The sequence below is a fragment of the Protomyctophum parallelum genome (assembly GCF_964188405.1).
Source record: "Protomyctophum parallelum genome assembly, chromosome: 3".
Taxonomy (NCBI): Eukaryota; Metazoa; Chordata; class Actinopteri; order Myctophiformes; family Myctophidae; genus Protomyctophum; species Protomyctophum parallelum.
Genome location: NC_139698.1, coordinates 40,247,544 through 40,268,287, shown reverse-complemented (window position 1 = coordinate 40,268,287; position 20,744 = coordinate 40,247,544). Strand labels below are relative to the sequence as shown.

The 20,744-nt window shown below is 43.8% G+C and overlaps 1 protein-coding gene across 5 annotated transcripts in view; it reads right to left on the bottom strand.

The window, feature by feature from the left end:
• Window positions 1–3,772: 3,772 nt before the first annotated feature.
• Window positions 3,773–20,744, bottom strand: part of nr4a3 (nuclear receptor subfamily 4, group A, member 3) — a 27,818-nt gene continuing 10,846 nt past the window's right edge. For all 5 annotated transcript variants that reach the window (XM_083761367.1, XM_083761364.1, XM_083761365.1 and 2 more), the window contains 6 exons: window positions 20,722–20,744; window positions 15,982–16,111; window positions 14,871–15,034; window positions 13,518–13,717; window positions 8,436–8,614; window positions 3,773–5,803 (listed from right to left, as the gene is read on the bottom strand). The exon at window positions 20,722–20,744 is cut by the window's right edge and continues 798 nt beyond it. In XM_083761367.1, the coding sequence (XP_083617493.1) occupies window positions 5,541–5,803; window positions 8,436–8,614; window positions 13,518–13,717; window positions 14,871–15,034; window positions 15,982–16,111; window positions 20,722–20,744 (959 nt within the window). In that variant the 3' untranslated portion in view covers window positions 3,773–5,540. The remainder of the gene's footprint in view (window positions 5,804–8,435; window positions 8,615–13,517; window positions 13,718–14,870; window positions 15,035–15,981; window positions 16,112–20,721) is intronic.

The window sequence follows — 20,744 nt, the reverse complement described above, 5'->3', positions numbered from 1 at the left end:
CAATTGAATATGCTTGGCAAGGAGATGATGGGTTTGATTGGATTTTCCTTTTGCCAAACTGTCAGTTTGATTTTCATCTTTTAGCTATTATGGTTTGCACTATTGACTGCACGAATACACAATTACACATCATCGACCCAGTCGGGGAAATAAAATTGATTGATTGATTAATAATAATAATAATATCTGGGACTTATATAGCGCTTTTCATGACACTCAAAGACGCTTTACATGTGTGGGGGCAGTTTGCAGAATTACAGTACATTTCAAGCACAAACTCAATACAAAGACTGTTAACCTGCATGGGAGTGGGCGATCCAAATCCAATTAATCATTAGGCCTACACTTGTTTACTAGAGGGTCCACCACCTTGTTCAATTCATCAAAACATTTAGAGACGTACAAATAGACACTTCTATATAGTCAAAGGACAGAACAGGAATTCATCATAAAGGAGGTAAAAAGGGAAACGAAACGATAACATATACAGTGAGGGGGGAAAGGGGTGGGGGGGATTCATATTTTACGGGGGCCAGTTTCGAATTGCAGCCGTCCGTATAGTGTGCCCTTTGAGAGCGAGGAGCCTGATTATCATGTGCCTTGACATGACATGAGCGTCCGTGTCATGTTTGTGTATGCAGGACTGTGCGAGAGATAGAGCATGACAGACGAGACTGAATGTAGAGCAGTGCAGTGCATAAAATGCATGAAAGCTTTTAGCTTTATTATTATAAAATAAATGTATTGCCCAAAACAGGGAGGCCAGTATTAAAATGATGAATGAATGTATGGTTGCAGAAGTGTAAGTGTCCATCTAAAATCTGATCATTAACCTGTAAAAACATTCAGAGATGGAGGAAGTATTCAATTAAATATCCTGAATGTTGTTGGCCCCTGCAAATTCACGCCACTAGGGTGGCCTGGTGCCCTGGTCCCACTGATGACACCTGTGGGTGTCTACATCTCTCTTTTTGAAGTACCTTTTACCTTTGACATTTAGGCCAACCCACTCAGTCTTCAGCAAGTGAGGAGAGGACCACAATGACGGTTTCTTTCTTTTTGTCCCCCTCTGGATACAGGTGACAGTAGGCCTACCTTGTGGGCACCTCAACTTTAAATTGGCTGTTTGTTTTTTTCTCCAAAATGTAAAAAAAGTTTGGAAAATGGTTGGAAATAATATAAAGTATACATGATTTAACATGTACGGTAAATCATTATCAGACCTTCAGGCCATCAACTTTATCCCCCAAATGACTGGCTATATCACAGGTTTGTAGCAATTTATAGAATTGTGTGTGTGTGTGTGTGTGTGTGTGTGTGTGTGTGTGTGTGTGTGTGTGTGTGTGTGTGTGTGTGTGTGTGTGTGTGTGTGTGTGTGTGTGTGTGTGTGTGTGTGTGTGTGTGTGTGTGTGTGTGTGTGTGTGTGTGTGTGTGTGTGTGTGTGTGTGTGTGTGTGTGTGTGTGTGTGTGTGTGTGTGTGTGTGTGTGTGTGTGTGGACGGACTCAGGTGCTATCCGTCCCAAGCTAATCCAGGAAGTTTTGTCAGCAGGAGAGGAAGTCATCAGGGAGCTGAGGCTCCACTCCCTCCTCCTCGTACATCCGGGCGTGGGTCTGCCGGCTGCTTTTGAAAACAGGTTGGCTGGCAAGACGGTGGCTCCATTGGCTAAAGCTAAAGCACATACACCGTGCTAAGTCATAGGCTGTAAACCCAGACGCAGTGGTGGACAGTAAGTTAGTAACTAAGTAAATGTATAGTAGTGCATGGGTGCATTTTATTTAGCTGTATTTATTTATTTGCAATGACTTTTTCTCCATTACATTTCAAATATAAATGTTATACTTTTGACTACACTACATGTCTAGGAAGGGACTCATGGGACCCAAACTTACACAAATAATTAACCACTTAAAACACAATCTACAGATCTACAAGCTCACAATGTGCCGTGGTGCGACATGTTGTCAGCGTGTTAGCTGTTATTTCGTTTAACTTCTGACTTTCTTTTCTTTTTTATGTTTTTATTTTATTTGTTAATGTTCTAAATTTCAACACAGCTATGCATTAATATTAAAAAGAAAGTGCACTTTTTAATTTGAACTTTTGAATATTTACTAGAGTACCACTCACTGGCTTGAACCCAGATGACAGATGACACCCACATATAAGTATAACACCTGTTCTGTACTGGTTGCTGTACACAGAGTCAAAATGTCACATAACATTTCCTGTGACTGTGACCACACAGTCTGCACACTATCTTAACTTACTCAAGTCGGATATATAATGCATTATAATGCACTTTTATCAATTTTTACACTTACACTACTTTATGGCTCACTTAGTTATAATACATCATGAACATTATAAGTTGTTGTTTTTACCTGCAACTGGTTAAAAATGCAGTATTGTGTCAAGCGCAACTAATATTTAGAATTATTCATTTCTTTGTATTGTCCCATGGTATTGTGTATTATGTTATTCGGTTATAAATATGTTTATTTTTGCATTTCTTTATGTTTTAACCACAGTTATTATGGGGTCATTTTACGTTGCATTTATTATAGGAATATTAATAGTTATGAACCAGCTAAAATGATAATGTGTGTGTGTGTGTGTGTGTGTGTGTGTGTGTGTGTGTGTGTGTGTGTGTGTGAATAGGAGCTCTAATTAAGACTCTAGGGGTATCTGCTATCTGTCAGCGCTGATCGATCGATTGGGAGACTGACAGCTCCTTCTGCTGTGTGTGTGTGTGTGTGTGTGTGTGTCAGTGTGGTTGCGTGCGTGCGAGTGTGTGTGCGTGGGGGACTGTGTGTGTGTGTGTATCTGTTTCCAGTGTTCAAACAGAGCCTTCTGCTCTGTGTTGGTATAATATTACTTGTCACTCAACATGTCACTACCTCAGAAAGCGGATTAACCCCCAACCCCCCCCATACACGCACGCACGCACACACACACACACACACACACACACACACACACACACACACGCACACGTAAACATACAAGGTCTGAATATGGTGTGAGTTTTCCTTTCCTGTATCCTGAACAAATACATGCGCATAATGCAACACATCCTGACAGACTTTCATCATTACAAATATCATACTTTTACATTGTTTAGATATTAAGCAAACTCAGTTGTGTGCAACTATATGCACTCATAACTTAGATACTGATGCATTTTCCTCTTTCTCATTTCACATGCTTGTGCGCATGTACACGCACAGCGTCGCACGTACATATCCAGGTGATTGATAGCAACTTTGTGGCAGCGACATGTTGCAGACAGCTGCATCTGTGTAGGTGTGTGTGTGTGTGTGTATGTGTGTGTGTTGGAGGAGAGAGTGACTGAGTGATAGCGGTGACAGGATAAACGGCATGTGCTGTGAAATGTCACCATGGCGATCGATTGTGTTTAACGAGGCTGGAGGTTGATCTGGACCTCATGCTAACACGAACCTCTCCCATCTCCTCCCTCCCTCTCTCACCCTCATTCTCAGCCATGCCCACTTAATCCCCCTCTACTCTCTCTGAGAGCTCCGTGGTCCCTTGGGAGACGGAGAGGAGGCCCCTTACCTGTCAAGAGGCCCATGTGTCAACATGACCATGCATGCACATGCACGCGCATATAGACACACACACAAGCGTGCGCATACACACGGACACTTGTACAGGTCTGATACACAATCTGAATCTTGGGGTTCAGCTTGTTTTCATTGAATGTGAAACAGCATTGAAACAACAAGCATAGAAACGCTGGACACGTCGTGGGCCGGATAATCGGAACTAGTTTATGATTTCCAAAGTGCTGAACAGAACCTCCAGTGAACCGAAAAAGAAAGACAGAAAAAAACAAAAACAAACAAAAAAATAATCGAACAGGAAACTCAAACCAAAGAGGGACATTGAAAAAACAGTAACTTTTTTTTCCTTTTTTTCTTTCTCTTCTTCAAAAAACAATGCACAACTCGTACCACAATATTTGAAAAAGCTAAAAACACTTCAAAATATTAGTTTTGTATATATATATATATATATATATATTCATATTTATATCTATAGTTCTTTTTTTTCTTTTTTCATATTTCAAACTGCTGCCGTGAGTGTGTGAGTGGGTGGTAGAGGCCTGCATGGGGACATCCCCATCGAGCCACAGTCTGAGACACAAATACAGGTCGAGCTGCTTTGACATTAAGACAGCTCTGTAACAGCTTAACAACACACCATGCATATGATCCTGCTTCTCTAGGCATACACACCTAGACAGTATGCAACAATTGTCCTCCACACTCTCACACGGCCTCCACTATGGAAACAAATACAAAAAAAGAGCATGACTGCGGAATGTTTCACCCCTGGCCTTACAGCTATCTGTCGAGCACCCTCTTGTCTCCCTGCCTTCCCTCCAACAGGGAGCAGGTAAGTAGGGTGTGTGTCTGTGCTTTTCTCCCCGCTCTGGGGTGTTAACTGTTAAGTGCTTTAGAAGCCGAATTTTCGCTCGCGTTCGTTCCACCATGATACAACTTAATCTCTAATTTCAAAACGAGTTAATAAAAATAAAGGATTGACCAAAAGAAAACATACTACAGCAAGTTCAAGTCTGGGTGACTCAGTCATCAATCGTTAGTGCACAGTATCTCCATTGCTCTGTAGAGCCACATAGAGTCTCTTTCTCTGCTGCCTCTGAGCTGCTGACAGTACCGGTTGTGTCTTAGTATTAAAATAATTTAGAGTTTGAAATTAAATAGTTCCTTCTCTGTGTTCCTTTTTTTTCTTTTTTAATAAGATAGCACTTAAGAAATTGCACTTAGATACAAGAGCCATGGCCACTTCAACATGTTTATGAATGATCTGTGTCCCCTCCTTATGACGTTCTGTCCTGGAGATGCCACTGTGGTATCTATGCTCACATACGCACATGCAGTCTGCTGATGAATTTTAATAACAAAACATCCCCGGCCTCTCCTCTCACAGGAGGAACTATAGGAGCCACGTGGCAGCTCGTGTTTCCCTGGGACATCATCAGATTTGAAATGTTCTGTCGCAGAGCCTGCATCCATCACGCTGACACCACTCCTTCCCTCCGCGCCCCAACAACATCCTACGGCTGGACGAGACAGGTCAGAACACATGTGCTTGTGGTCTTTATTTTTATTTATTTTCTTCTCAATTTATTGATCTAGATGAGCTGCCACCTAGCCTGAGAGAGGACAATAAAAAGTCTCATGTAATTTTCCCGATGTCCACCTCACCTTCCTCGTCCTTTCCTCACATGAGGAATTACAGGAAGATTAAATAAGACGTGGTAAAGCATTTTGGATAATTGCTTTTCATATGTGGGGGGAAAAGCATTTTGATTGGTTGCCCTTTTGAGTGAAAAGCGCTCTTGATTGGTTGCCCTTTTGAGTGAAAAGCATTTGATTGGCTCTCTGTCTCTTGCTCTGCGAGAGACGGCTCTCCGCTGGATGTGTATGCGTGCTCCAGGGGTCAAGGCTTAAAACAGGACATGTGCATTATGTCAGTGAAGTCAGCCCACATGTCAGTAGGGCAGATTGTCCAGGAACCTGTCAATCAAAGGCGGGGGCGGGACCAGGTCCTCCAGCTTCAGGTAGAAGATTCGTTGGAGGCCCTGGGTCCTCTGAGAGCGAAGCTCCGCCTTAACGCCCAGCACGCGGCCCAGGGGAGGCGTGGCCTTGGAGGAGGAAGAGGAGAGGCCAAAGCCCAAGTGGTCTCTCAGACAACAGACCACTTTATTCTGCAGCTCCTCTACCCGCTTTGAGTCCTTCAGGCCTGGGACTTGCTCTGTGGACAGACAGAGAGAGACATTAAAAAACATACGTCAGACACACACACACACACACACGTGCACCAGGGCTCATTCAGCTGAAAGCGCATTAGGTGCATCTTGTTTTATACTGAATTGCACCTCATTAGCCCGTATGGCTCATGTTCTTAACAGGCCTTAACCTGTCGCACTCACTGCAGATCAATACACTCTCTAACTTAATAAGTCCTCTGCACACTGTGTACACACACGCTCACGCACGCACACACAAAGACACACAGCGGAAAGGCACACAAATACTGCCTGCCATCTAAGACATTGACAAAAACACAAGTGTTCAACAATTAGCCGATTATTCGGTCATGTGAGCAGCCAAATTAAATTAGTCTCACACACGTGCACGCAAGCACACACACCACACAGCACACACACACAGCACACACACACACACACACACACACACACACACACGCATGCTCCGCTGCCCATAGCAACTCCACTGGCACCCGTACCAGGCTTAATGTGACACTAACTCATTCTGCAGAGAACAGGGTGTCCAGTCGATGTGTATGCACGATGTGCATACACTACAGTACGCACGCACACACACACACACACACACAAAAACTGCATGTTCTGCAGGGAAAGGAGGCTGTAAGACTGGACTCAGTTTGAAGTATCCATTATCTGAGGCTTATTTATTGTTTGTTTATGTGACTCTAAGCTCTGTGTTTGGCGCTGCAGAGCCACTCCAGCCGTCCTTTCACCGTGACTTTCAGCCCCCTCACACGCCACACGCTCTCTCTCCTCCCTCTCCAGTCGCCCCGTCCTTTCTTTCTCTTTCCGTACAGGCTCCTACAGAGGGATCGATGGCCCGCCTCTCTGCACAGGCCACTCTGAAGCGGTCGATGGCCCCCGGTAGCTCCAGTGGGCTCTGCGGTGGCAGTGCGCGCTGTGCTTGGTCGAGGTGGCGGATTGCCACTGAGAGCAGCACAAACGCCATTCCGGAGCCCGCTCCACAGTGAGCTGGTCGATCAGGCACAGAGTTAAGTGCTCCCCCAGAGAGGGAGGAGGATAGGGGTGGAGCAGTGAGACCAGGGGAGGGGGCTTGAGGTGAAGAGACGTGTGTGTGTGTGTGTGGGGGGGGGGGGGCGTATTGCGTATTGCAACCACTACAAATGTAACATTTGGAGCAGGAGAGAATGACCTCTGAGATGAGTGAACCTAATTGAAGGCGTTTCTCTACCTTGGGCACACATGGAATTAAATATATGCCTGTCTTGTTTACTGACATCCTAACTAAGGGGCTTTTTTCTAGCCTAGTCACGTGCACTGTTGGGCGCACTCACGTGTGCGAATGTGTGTGTCCAAGTTGTTCACACTTGCACACTGATTAGAGGGGCAGGTGTGTGACAGGTGCAGCAGGTGCTTCTGGGTATCGAGTTCATATTGCCAGCGGAGGTGTGTGAACACTGAACACGTATGTATACAGGGGTGCATTTGAGAGCATCCATGACGTCAACGTGGACATATATCCACCTGATCACTGTCCCACTGAATGAGCAAAAGGCAAATCTCTGGACAAAGGAGAGCAAGGGGAGGGGGGATGGATGTCTGTATTTGTGTGCACACAGCAGCGATAAGTATAAATTAGGGCTTTAAGCAACTAGTCGACTAGTAAATCCATTAGTTGACCTCGTTGGTACTAGTTGACTAGTTGATAAGAAAAAGGAAAAAAAGGGGCTTTTTTTCACCAATGTACACAGTTTTTAAATGTAGGCCTACAAATATTATATAAAATATATTTTGTTTAGGTAGGCCTAGTTAAACAAATCATCATCATTTTTCGACCGCAGTCGAGATCATGGATTTCACAATGCCATGCCAGACTTCCCGGTCCTTCATTGCCATCCCCAGTTCCTGCTTACTGATGCATGTGTCCCTAGCGATGACATCAGGGAACGACAGTTTTTTTACCTCTGGTCTGCTTTGAGGCAGTTCTCCAGAGAAGAAGGGAAGATATAACCTCATTGTCAGCTCTGTAGCAGTGGCCGGCAAACTGTGTTCTTCTGGATCGGACTAGTGAAGAAACATGGGGAAGGTTGCCGTATATTAGATTAGTCGATGGGTGCCTCTTCCAAGACAGATTTTTTTCTCGTTAGAAGGCCGGTGTAAGTGCCATCCAACCGTTTCTCTAGTTTCTTTGAAAGTGTCCATGTCTCGAAGCCATAGAGTAGAATCGGCTCAACGGTCGTCCTAAATATTTTTACTTTTAACATCTTACTAAGCTGGGATGTCCAGATCTTATGCATGCCATTGCAGGCTGACCAGGCCATACCCTTCCTAGTTTGAAAGTCCTAGTTTGAAACAAGTCGACTAGTAAACTATAGGCAACTATAGTCAACTATTAAAAATCACTAGAAGTGAAAGCCCTAGTATAAATACATTAAAGAAAAGTTTTTTCCTTGTACTTGTTTGTTATGTGTGCTACTTTTGTTGTTGTGTTTTTTTTATGATACAGATACGTTCGTTTTTATGCAAGGAAACCCTTACTTTGTTCATTCATTGCATTCAACTTTAGAAATGTATTTTATTAAAAACAATCTCCTCTTTTGAACCCTTGACTTGATATCCTGTGCATTCATTTACCTGTAAGCAGCACCAGGGCAGACAGGCAAGCAAAGGCAGAAGCGTCCAGGTTTAGGCTCTGAAGATGGGTGGAGAAGTCCCGGATAGAGTCCAGCCACTCTCCAAACCCACGAAGGCACTGGAACCTGTGCAGCACCAAGCCGTTACAGAATACCAGTTTGTCTTCTGACAGCATGGACCTGGGAGAAGACCAGAGAGATACAAGTACAGGATTTATTTTTTCTCTTTTTCTGGAAGTATAGCCAATGTTTGAATGTTTCCACAACATAGCAAATGAAACCTAGCATCCCTATTCTGGAGCGACTCTTGTGTGAGTGAATCTAAACTCACCGGATCCAAAGCCTGATGGTCTACGATTAAAAAAAATAAACATCTATTTAATTCAGATTGAGTTCTGTTCTGCTGAAAAGCTACTCTTTCACCGGTGTGCAGTAAATACAAATAGGTTCAAAGACACAGGGAAAGGAAACAATTAAAATAACTACAATGAGAAAAAGTGGCAGTTGCTGCGCAGTGCACACTGCACACACACACACACACACACACACACACACACAAACAAACAGATCAAACACAGGCATGCAGCTGATTAAGGTTGTATTTTCCAAATTATAGCATTTTAAAACATTCCTGCGTTTCCTTGTGGCTGTGTGGGGTGAAGGGTTAGGGCAGAGGGCTGCTGTGTGAATACTTGGCGTCGTGTGTGTGTGTGTGTGTGTGTGTGTGTTTAGGTGAATTGTTGGTTTAATGTGCCCATGCTTGTGGTGTGCAGTGGAAACACAGAGCCTTAATGAGGATATGAAAAACCTTCTCAGATGTATTTAACCATCATTTACTCACGACACACTACCGTCCCATTGCGCCAATGTTGAGGATGGGATGTATGGAAAGAGAGAGTGAGAGAGAGAGAGGGCACGTGAGAGAGACGGAGAGGGAGAATGGTGTATGTATGGGTGAGCGTAGGATGGGATAAATGACTGTTCTCTATTAGTGCGCTACATTCAAGCACAGCTTCCCATATATTGAAATTCCGTCATTTAAAAAACTGCTATCGCAGAGAATCAACATATTTAGCATGGGAGAGACAGGGGTCAAGAGAGAGGAAATAAAGGGAGAGGCTAGGGAAATCTGGAGAAGAGAGACGGAAGGAAAATTGGTAAAAATGAGCATTGGTTAAAGAGAAGAGAGATGAGAGAAAGAACAGAGAGAGAGCAAAATAAAGAAAGTGAGTGAATGAATGGGGTAAACAGGGCAAGCCTCAAATTACACCCTGTACAAACATTTGCTCTCCGATGGTTTAACAGTTATGAGAAGGAGATGAAATACCGTGTGTGTCTAATTATCCTCATTATAGTTTAAGAGAGGGACTCCACCCCCACTCAGCAGAGCGCGCACGCACACACACCTCGACAGAAAAATACAAAGCTCAGTCGATCATACACAAATACAGTCACTCAGAGTCTCAGACTCAGACATATGGCCTCATTGAGCACAAGCTGCCAGAAAAGAAGTCTCCTCAGACATTGGAAGCTGGACTGAAGAGAAGAAGAAACTCATTCAGAGAAAGAGAGAGGGAGAAGTGGCAGGAAGAGAGATGAGAGCGAATGGATGGAGGTGTTGAGCCCTGGAGAGAATAATAAGTAATGGTTCTGGAAGTATACTTGCCAACGATCCCAATTCTAGCGGGATCGAGTCTCCCTGTTTTTAACCCTGCCTGACGAGCGACATGCTCTCGCTCAAACCCTTTCTGCTCAGTTTCCTGCTGAAGAGTGAAAATGATTTAAATTAACCGTTCCCACAAAAAAAGAACAAATACACGTAGGCTATGTCATTTGGCTTGGTGCAAACCCTTTCTAACCCCAATACAGCCATATTCTAATAGCTATCAACACATACACACACACACACCCACACACACACAGAACACCATTTTTATGTCGACTTTTGATCACTTTTTTGTTTTTACATTTCATATTTTTTATTAATTTATTAAATTGTTACTTATGCAATGAAGTCTATTTAAAATGTATTTTAATGTATTACTTTTACTTATTTATTGTATTATTCTGTATGGTGGTGGTGTTGTTTAGGATAGGCTGTTATATTAAATCTCAGAAAATCTCCCTCTTTTTCACAGCCTAATGTAGTGGCCTAACTACTGTTGTAGTAGCAGATTAGAGAGGTGGAAGCTATCATGGTAAAACATCCAGTATGCAGCAATGGCTGACATCCAGTCAAAGGGACAGTGATAGGATAATGCAGACCTCTGTCTATTTTTAAACTTTTAAACTTTTAAAAGTTTAAAATGTTCATCCTTGTCAGGTGTTGTATCGACTGACTGCTCATGTGCTTTGTCAGGTCTGTGAGCTTTACATTCTCACGTTTACATAGATTACCTAGGAGCTTCCAGGATGACCATTAGCAACCACTGTTGAATTGAACTGCTCCACTGGAGAACATAGGCCAGGGCAGCTGGTTCCCAAACACTGGGTCGGGACTCGGGACCCATTGTTTGTTTTTAATTATTATTTCAAAACATTTTGAAAAAATATTTCCAAAAAATGAGTTCAAAACAAATTCAATTATTTATTGTTTGTTTGTTTGTTTTTTAGTACCGGTAATTTCATGAAGAAATTAACGAAAAATCAAATAAATGTAATAAAATAGAAAACAAATGTTTAAGTGTGATTGTAGATTGCAAATCTCTAATCTCTCTTTTGGGTCTCAAGTTCTCTCAACCTGAAAAATGTGGGAACCACTGCCTTGCTCAAAGGAATTATTTATTGTAGTTATTGCCCCATCTCTTACTTACTGCTGCCTAAAATTATTTTAAATTTTCTGTGGTTCAAACAAGGTTGAAATTCTGATTCTGATTTTCCACACAACGTCTTCAACTTCTTCATTGTCACATCGCTGGTTTACAGGTGTAATCATTTGAAAAGGAAAGGAGTAGAGACGGAAGACACACACACACACACACACACACACACACACACAGCTGGATTTGTACCCCTCGACTACACACCATCACCACAGCAATCAACCAATAACTACTGAAACTGTTTAGTAACAGAGCCCAAACTAGTACAACGCCTCTCCCAGAGGAGCGGAGCAAATTTACTCGACACACATAACTTGGCACACACACACACACACACACACACACACACACACGCATCCGGCACTCCACTCTCTCACACTAACAAGCACACATACAAACGTACTCAGCTGCACACACGGGAAGCAGGGGCGGTGGTGGCTGGTGGGGAGGGGGGGGGGGAGGCATGTGGGTTCAGCAGAGGGTCAGCACAAGGCCACATCAGCACTGTGATAGGCTGTGCGTGCGTGCGTGAACACATCCCACACTCTCACGGAAAAGGAGAAAGTAAGACAGTGCTGTGCTTGTGTGTGATTTCTTTCTTTTGTGGGAGTTTAGTTGATGGGCAGAGAGTAGTTGGTGTGTGTGCATTGGTGCGTGCGTGCGTGTGACTGCGTGCGTAGTTGGATGGAGACATTTCAGATTCCTCAGTTCAGAGTGAGTCAGTGTCCCTGTCTCTTGTGCTCTCCTGCTGAGTGTGCTATGCCACCGCCTATCCCCTACCCACCATGCACCTGGCTCTACAATGGGGGCCGGAGGAAAATGTTGCGATCCTACATCACCAGTGTGTGGTGAGTGTTTGTGCGGGCAAGTGTGTTTGTGTGACTGACCGTGTTGGTTTTCTGACCCAGACGACGGCCCACACAAAAGGATGAGCTTGTACCCCAACCCCCCTCCGTCCCATAAATTTAACCAGCCACATGCCTCGGAGGGGCAGAGCGGTAACCCAGGGCAATGCAGAGGCAAATACAGGCTGGGGCAGCCATAATGGCACCACAGGTATCCACGCACGCACGCAAACACACACACACACACACACACACACACACACACACACACATGCACAAGACACTGGGTGCTCACTGAACACAAGAGGTCAATGAGGTTTCAGTCAATTCCATTTATATTTCAGTCAGCTGAATTGAATATATAATTTTTTTGTCCATAATAGTTCTATTCAGTTCCTCAGCTGACTAGCTTTTAGATGGAATTGATCCTGTCAATTCGCAGTTCACAATGTTGGCACAGTTGTAGCCTGCAGAGCACACACAGAGCTCTCTGTGCGTCAGATATCAGACAAGAGCAGCGGAACTCTGTGGGTGTAGCTGCTGTCATAGCTACAGACTCCATTCATTATTTGGTTCATATGGCGATTACTCACATCCACTCCTCCTACTCTGGAGATTCTGCTCAATTCCTAAATTGAGATGTGCCAACACAAGAGCGGTCGGCTACACCAGGCACATGCAACTAACATGAATTAAATGACAAGTAAAAGTAATGCAAGTGAGTTGTTACATATTTTTACGGGTATGTTGTAGAGTTTTTCATGTATTACACTTCTGACTTATAGGGCCGATCGATATGACCTCAAATCAGTATCACACTTATTTCAAACCTTTGCACTCTGTAGCATTGATTATCAGAATATATTAGGAATATGAAGCAATACTCTGAAATAGAAAGCTGGAGGCTGGAGTGGTGGAGGAACCCTTTGCCACCAGTGTGTAATGCAGGATTGTAGTACTAGTAGCAGAGATCCAGTGTGTAATGCAGGATTGTAGTACTAGTAGCAGAGATCCAGTGTGTAATGCAGGATTGTAGTACTAGTAGCAGAGATCCAGTGTGTAATGCAGGATTGTAGTACTAGTAGCAGAGATCCAGTGTGTAATGCAGGATTGTAGTACTAGTAGCAGAGGTCCAGTGTAGGAGGGAGCCATATGTATGTGGACCACCTTGTTATGAGAATGGGCTGTGATTGTCGTGTAGAAAAGCGTGGCTGATTACAAACACTTATTCATTCATCAGACTGACAGCTGATTACAGCTTTGGCATAGGACTCCTGCAGGAACTAACATGATGCCTCATACACTGTCTCTCTAGTTTGTTGTAATTCTCTCATTCCAGGCATCCTCCTCGCATTTCTCATCTCCAATGCGGTCCTACTCCCCCCCCCCCCCCCCCCCCCGGTCCCCCTCCCTCACCTGTGGGCCAAACGCAGGACAAACAGCTCCAGGAAGGCGGAGTCTATGAGCAGGTTCTGGTCATCGCGGTGAAGCTCGGAGAAGCCCGGCAGCCGGTCGGCCCAGCATCGCGTGGTCTCCATGGAGGCCGTGAGCAGCCTGTAGAAGAGCTGGATGTGCTGGGCGTCTGAGGAGGACGAGGGAGGGTCGGCGGCACTGAACTGTGAGGGGCAGAGAGTCGACAGAGAGGGTCCTCACAAAGCTGCATGATGAAGGGCTACTTTTTGATTAGCTCACGAGGCACGTGAGTATATATCCGCGGTTGCCCGGATAACCACAGTTTTGGTGGATTTGGGTCAATCAAATATAATTATTAATATTGAATAAACCCCGGGTGAAATAATGTAGGAAATTAATTATATCTATAGGCCTATGATAGCCCTTAAAAAGTGTGAAATCTCAGCTTTTTAATATTACATCATTTTCCATCAGGCACAAATTAGTCAATGGCAATGGGTCCGTCAACAACACAGTGGAGTTGAGTGGACTAGAGAAGTTTAAAAACGAAATAAAAAAGAATGGAGAAATAAAAGTTTGGCTTGGGAGTGATTTAGTCAAAGTTCTTAGCCCTGCCGACGACTGGATATGCGTTATGGAAAGTTGCGATGTGAGAAAGACCGAGCGGAGGGCTTGTTGTAGCCATGGATATTATGGATTATGTAGACGCTATGTAACATTGGTAACCTCGACAGCCATGTTATTATGGATTATGTAGACGCTATGTAACATGGACAGTGGTGAGTGACATTGTTTGTACAAGAATGTACCGTATATAGAATCCCATGTGCATCCCTGCAGTAAGATTGATGCGGATAATATAAATAAGATGATATATTTAATATGATTGTATAACGCATGGATAATGAATTAGTACATGTACATGATCTATTCTCTATATTTAAACTTTTTGTTTTTTCGTAAATTAATGCCCTACTTTGCCATACAAGAGTGTCGTGCAGAGCAAAATACTAAATCTACAAGCTCACAAGCTTGAAGCTATTTATGCTATTTTTGAAACATTTTGAAAGTGGAAGTGAAGGTGGTTAACTCTGTCTATGGCTTTTATAAATATTGAATCAATGAAAAGTAATAGCTTGAGACTAAATAATAACTACATTGGATCCACTGGAACCCAACCCGGCAGCGATATACTGCATGTCAACGTACTGTAGGTGAGGGAGGTGTAGTACCTGGCTGTAGTCACTATATATACTGCATGTCAACGTACTGTAGGTGAGGGAGGAGTAGTACCTGGCTGTAGTCACTAGATATACTGCATGTCAACGTACTGTAGGTGAGGGAGGAGTAGCCTACCTGGCTGTAGTCAAGGTCCCGAGGAGTGCAGTGGGAGTAGGCTCTGAGCAGAGCAGAGAGCAAGCTTAAGGGCGGAGAGGGGGGCGATGGTTCCGTCTGCAGGGGGCTCTTTGGTTTGGAGGGTAGCCGACCCCGACGTCCCTTCAAGCTATCAGTACGCACCACTGAAGTAGAGACAGACAGAGAAAGACAGACAAAAGCAGATGAAACAGAGACAGAGATCAAATGAAATAGTTTGTTGTTGTTTCTATATATCAAAGGGTTCAAGCAGTGAGTGAGCAGGACTTACTTTCCCATGAATTTGCCTCTATTTCATGCAATCCCTACATATTAGCCATAGTAGCCAGCAGATGGCAGTGGAGTGAAGTGGATTGTGTGTGTGTGTGTGTGTGTGTGTGTGTGTGTGTGTGTGTGTGTGTGTGTGTGTGCACGCGTGTGTGTGTGTGCACGTGTGTGTGTGTGTGCACGCGTGTGTGTGTGTGCGCACGCGTGTGTGCGCGCGTGTGCGTGTGCACACGCGTGTGCGTGTGCTTTGTATAGCCTATACACCTGATACTCTGGTGTCTGAGATGTGTAGGTGAGAAACCTCAGTGAAATGGTGACTGAAAGAGCTGGGTGGGCCTGCTGCCAGTGTGGGCGCTAGGCTGCTTCCATGAACACATCACAGCTAAATCTGAGAGCAGTCAGGTGTGGCAGGATGCTGGCCAGCCAGGACACAGGTGCAGGACTCACAAACAAGGACAGTGGGTCACTAAGAGACTCTTTTAACAGGATGGGTTCCTAAGTGACTCCCTTGGCTTAACTATAAGAAACAGGCTTACTCGTGTCACGGTGCAGGTATATATTACTCAAGATAGGGGGAGTCCCTCTCTGCGATGAGACGTCCCATTATTCTTACATTAATGGGGCCAATAGAGAGCTGAGTGGATGACTGTGACTGAGCTATAGGCCACACTATTAACGTCTATTATATCCTGATTAAAGATAATGCTGGAGCATGCAGACTTGGGGTCAAATCTAGGCTTTTAGGGTTTGGCAGTGACACCAGGCATACATCTATAGATAGCACTGTACACAGTAAACTAATGATAAGAGTGTGTATATGTCTTACCTTCCTTCACCATGCCGACACTGAGGCACTTCTGGAAGCGACAGTACTGACAGCGGTTCCGTCTCCTCTTGTCCACAGGGCAGTTCTTACTGGCCAGACACACATACTTGGCGTTTTTCTGAACCGTGCGCTGTGGAGGGTAGACACACACACACACACACACACACACACACACACACACACAATATCAGCCATCTGAACACTCACTGGTGGGGGGACACAATCATCCACCAAAATGCAGTTGATTTGTTTAATTTAATTTATATATTTTTTTTACACCTCCAAACAATGAGAGTGGTACCTCGCAGGTCAGACTTTAATTACGCGCTGAAAGGCAACGGTGACATCAGTATAATTAGATAAAATTAATTTCCCCAACATGCCTTGCCTGCAGGAAGGGACAATTTTATTAGTGACAGAGCTGACAATGGGGATAAAACGTGTGTCGTGCCGAGGCGGGTCCCACGAGACTGCAGGGAGACCACGGAGCCGCGTGATCAGATTGCTTGTGAAGCTCGCGGGTCAGCTCGTGGCACCTCCGGGGACTCGCACATCGCGCTCCTCAATGGGGCCTGCGGGAGCGGTTTTCTCCTTGGCTGGCTCGCGCGATTATTACTGACCTTATTAAAATGAAATCAGAAACGGGCCGCGCGGGGCTCAACGCGCCCCTCTCATGGATTGAAGACAATAATAACAGAGTTATACAGCAGTAGTTCTGTTTGAGTTATCTGTCTCGTCCCGTTTACTTGTCACTGTCTGGACCCGTGCGCACCACCAAGTGTATAGCACACAATGGTGCTATCTGAGAAGAATGGGGGAAATACCACAACATAATTAGTTTGTCTTTATACTGTCAAATAGCCTAATTTAGGCACGAGGATCGATCAAACCGAAATCAGCCTGCGCCGCGCAAAAGCAGGTGCTTCTCCGTGAATGTGTGTGTGTGTGTGTGTGTGTGTGTGTGTGTGTGTGTGTGTGTGTGTGTGTGTGTGTGTGTGTGTGTGTGTGTGTGTGTGTGTGTCACACAGTGTGGCTGGACAAACGGCAACACGGCCTGTGGGTCAGTCATCCCTCTTTAAAACACATCAAAACAAATAAATCCAATTATGAAGCCCTCACGCCACCCATGCCCATTCCCCCGGGAGACCAATAACACACCAATTATTCAATATGCTCCGGCGTGAGGGCGGAACTGGCGTATAATGGGGGCCCGCACTGGATGAGAGGCGTTGCCATGACATCCTTGATCGCCGCGACTGTCTCCCCTCGTCTCTTAAATGGTCAATGACCCATGTGTGCAAGGATAAGTTAGTTATGCACTTATGGTCATTACCAAAACTAATCCGGTCGTGAAGAAAAGCATCCGTTTAAGAGTATAGAAGTCTAAATTAAACATGGTGTTGATATGACAGCTGTCTGGATCAGCACAGCGACTGCATCTTGCCTATTATCAGTTTTAACTATTGTTTTCTTTTTTCCCCCTATGGATCGTCAAAACTGGACATAAGTCCTGAAAGGTCATATGCCTAGTTCCCCATTCAAGGCACATGTTGGCGTTTGGTCAGGTCACTTTGGGGAGTGAGACAGTGCTGGTATTATTATTATTATTATTATTATTAATGAGATAGCATTAACAAGACCAATATAATGTCAAGAAACAAGATGTTTTCCAACACATTTTTGTGGGAAGCTTTTCCCACAAAAATCTGAAATTCTGTCCACTTTCAGAAATTGATTTGTTTATAGTCTACCCAAACCTAGATGATAATTTGATGGAACCAATTTATGTAGGGGAGCTCAATGGTTTTGGACATTCAACCACAGAGGACCACTGCATAGATGTATTCACTGATCCAATTCCTGTTGTTATTCATTAAATAGGAGATTTTTTTATCAACAGGATCAATAGCCAAACAAATTGTATATGGAGATCAAACTCTACAATCACTAAAATATGAATTTGGGACGAGCAACAGAACTCTCTCAGGCAATTCATATTTGTAATCAAGATTTAAGGTCTGAACAAAACCCAAATATTGTCATAATCAAAATTACATGTTAGGGATTTACATATGGGCACTGAAGGGTGCACATACTACACACACACACACACACACACACACACACACGAGACATGACACACTCACAATCATGCATGCATGCACGCAGACACGCACGACGCACAGGCATGCAGTGACAGATTCATGACATGTAACATGTGCTAATAGCTCTGTCTTAAATTAAAAGCCTTCAGGGATGTCCCCCCTCCCCCACTCCCTCCCCCACCCCCCTCTGCCTCCTCCCCTCTGATCCTTAAACACTTCCCCGTCTCTCCCTGTCTCTCCACACGCAGTATGACTAACTCTTCACCGCTGTCCGCTGCTAATTAAATGTGCTGCTGGAGCGTTATATGGTAGAAAATATTTATTTTTGTTTTTTACTATATTATTTCATTATTTCAACGTTTCATTGTAGATGGATTATACATACTGCATGTACATTACTTCACTGAATAAAATGAAAATCATAAGCTTCTGTACATTTTGGTCTTTTCACCACTGAATGGTTCTTCTCTTCCTCTCTTTCTTTCTTTATATCCTGATGTAGCCAAAGACAAGCTTTTTAAACTACTTAATTACTTAATTATGTTATACTTCAGCAAGCGTATTTCAAAAAAGCAACAATAACCAATCTACATGTTTACAACATGTCGCATCTCATCACATTGTGGTTTTGTAGATTGATTTAGCTGTTTTTGATTTTGATTTACTTTTTACTTTTTCCAAAATAGGGATGCCATGTTGATGAAATAATATAATATTTATAAAGTATAGCTTTTTTCACAAAATTATTATGGCTTTTAAGTTTTAATATTTCGCCACAGTAATTTAGCAAAACCTTCCTCAAAGTATGCTATTAACTAGTGAATGAAAGTTCATATATTTACAAGTGACCCTTTTCATTGTGGAAACAAACCTCACAGAGCAATGGCTATTTGTTCAAGAGGTAACATTAGTGCAAAGTGAAACGGTTTAAAATTGTACTATATAATAATATATAGGGTTGATTCCCCGAACACTATGATTCGATGACTATGGAAAAAGAGTTAAAAATTATAAGATTTATTAAGAAGTATTATAGAGGATATAAAACCAACGGATTAATAGACACTGCTCAAAAATAATATTTTTAATATGAAAAGGAACGAGGATGACAGTGGGTGTGCATGTGGTTGGTTGCACTCCGCGTGTGCATGAAGGAGACATGGTTAGATTTGACAGGCTGTGCGTGCGTGCTGTGCGTGCGTGCGTGCGTGCGTGCGTGCGTGCGTGCGTGCGTGCACGTGTGTGTTCCTACAGCCTGCAGCGTCCTGCCACCAGACACTGCTTTCATTAATTACTAAATAAAAACAAATTGTGAAACTAATTGGAAAGAGGGATAATTCATTTCCACCTACCAGAGGCATTATTCAATTATCTCAATGTTTGTACCCTTGTCTATTCTGCCCCTTAATTTCTCTCTTTCTCTCAGAGACTGGATCCAAATGAACCCTTTACACGTTTTCACTCAGTTAAATGAACACTGAGTATTTTACTGTGTGCAGCTACCCGTAAAGAAATATGGACATATGAAGGGATAAAACTGAATTGTGCAACTTGTTGTTGGTTCATAGAGGTTATTAAGCAATAAGCATGATTTGCAGACTCTCAGGGAAATTGGAAAGTGAAAGATCTGTTTGACTCAAATCTGGCTCATGGTGATGTATTGTGTGTGTGTGTGTGTGTGTGTGTGTGTGTGTGTGTGTGTGTGTGTGTGTGTGTGTGCGAGCCTGCGTGCGTGCGTGCGTGCGAGCGAGCGAGCGTGCGTGCGTGCGTGCGTGCGTGCGTGCGCGCGCGCGGGCCGATATAGGATGTGAGACAACAGTCAAAATGCGCCAGGCGGAATTTCAAACTGACTCATATAGGACCATATCGTACTAAATTGTGGCCATTGTTAGACCATAAACAGGCTCAAAGTAAACTTTGATTTCAGGGAGCATTCCAATTGCACAGCCCTCTTACCACACTTTTATTTCTGTGGTTGCGTATCAAGCGTAGCAGGCACTTTTCCCTGGCTGTCTCGGAGAGGATATGTATTTCTATCACTCTGTTGTCACGCAACACAAACACGCACGCACGCACGCACACATACACACACACAAAATGTCAATGTATAAACACGCTTTTCATCTCAGTTAAGGGAGACGATCATTGCAGGTGCTGCCTTTACAGTGAGCACTCTTCAATGACAGGGAAAGAAGTGGTAAACCTTGTGGACAACAATATTAAAATGACTGCACCCACATTTAAATATGTACCTCTGAAGAGTTGGCAACCACTGCGTGTGTGTGTGTGTGTGTGTGTGTGTGTGTGTGTGTGTGTGTGTGTGTGTGTGTGTGTGTGTGTGTGTGTGTGTGCGTGCGTGCGTGCGTGCATGCGTGGTTAGCAATGATGACTTAAATCAGTGGTTCCCAAACTGGGGGTCGGGGCCCCAAGGGTGGTCCCCAAATGATATTGTGCGGTCCCCAGATGATTAGCTTAATGTGGAACATTAAGCGTACCTGCACATTTCTAAAGTGACAATATAATGACTTTTAAGACCTTTTTGTAAAAATTGCCACATATTACATAAGAAAGTTTGGGAACCCTTGATTTAGATTGATGACAAAGGCAGAGAGACGAAGGTTGAAACTTTAATTACCTTGAAAAAGCCCTTGCAGCCTT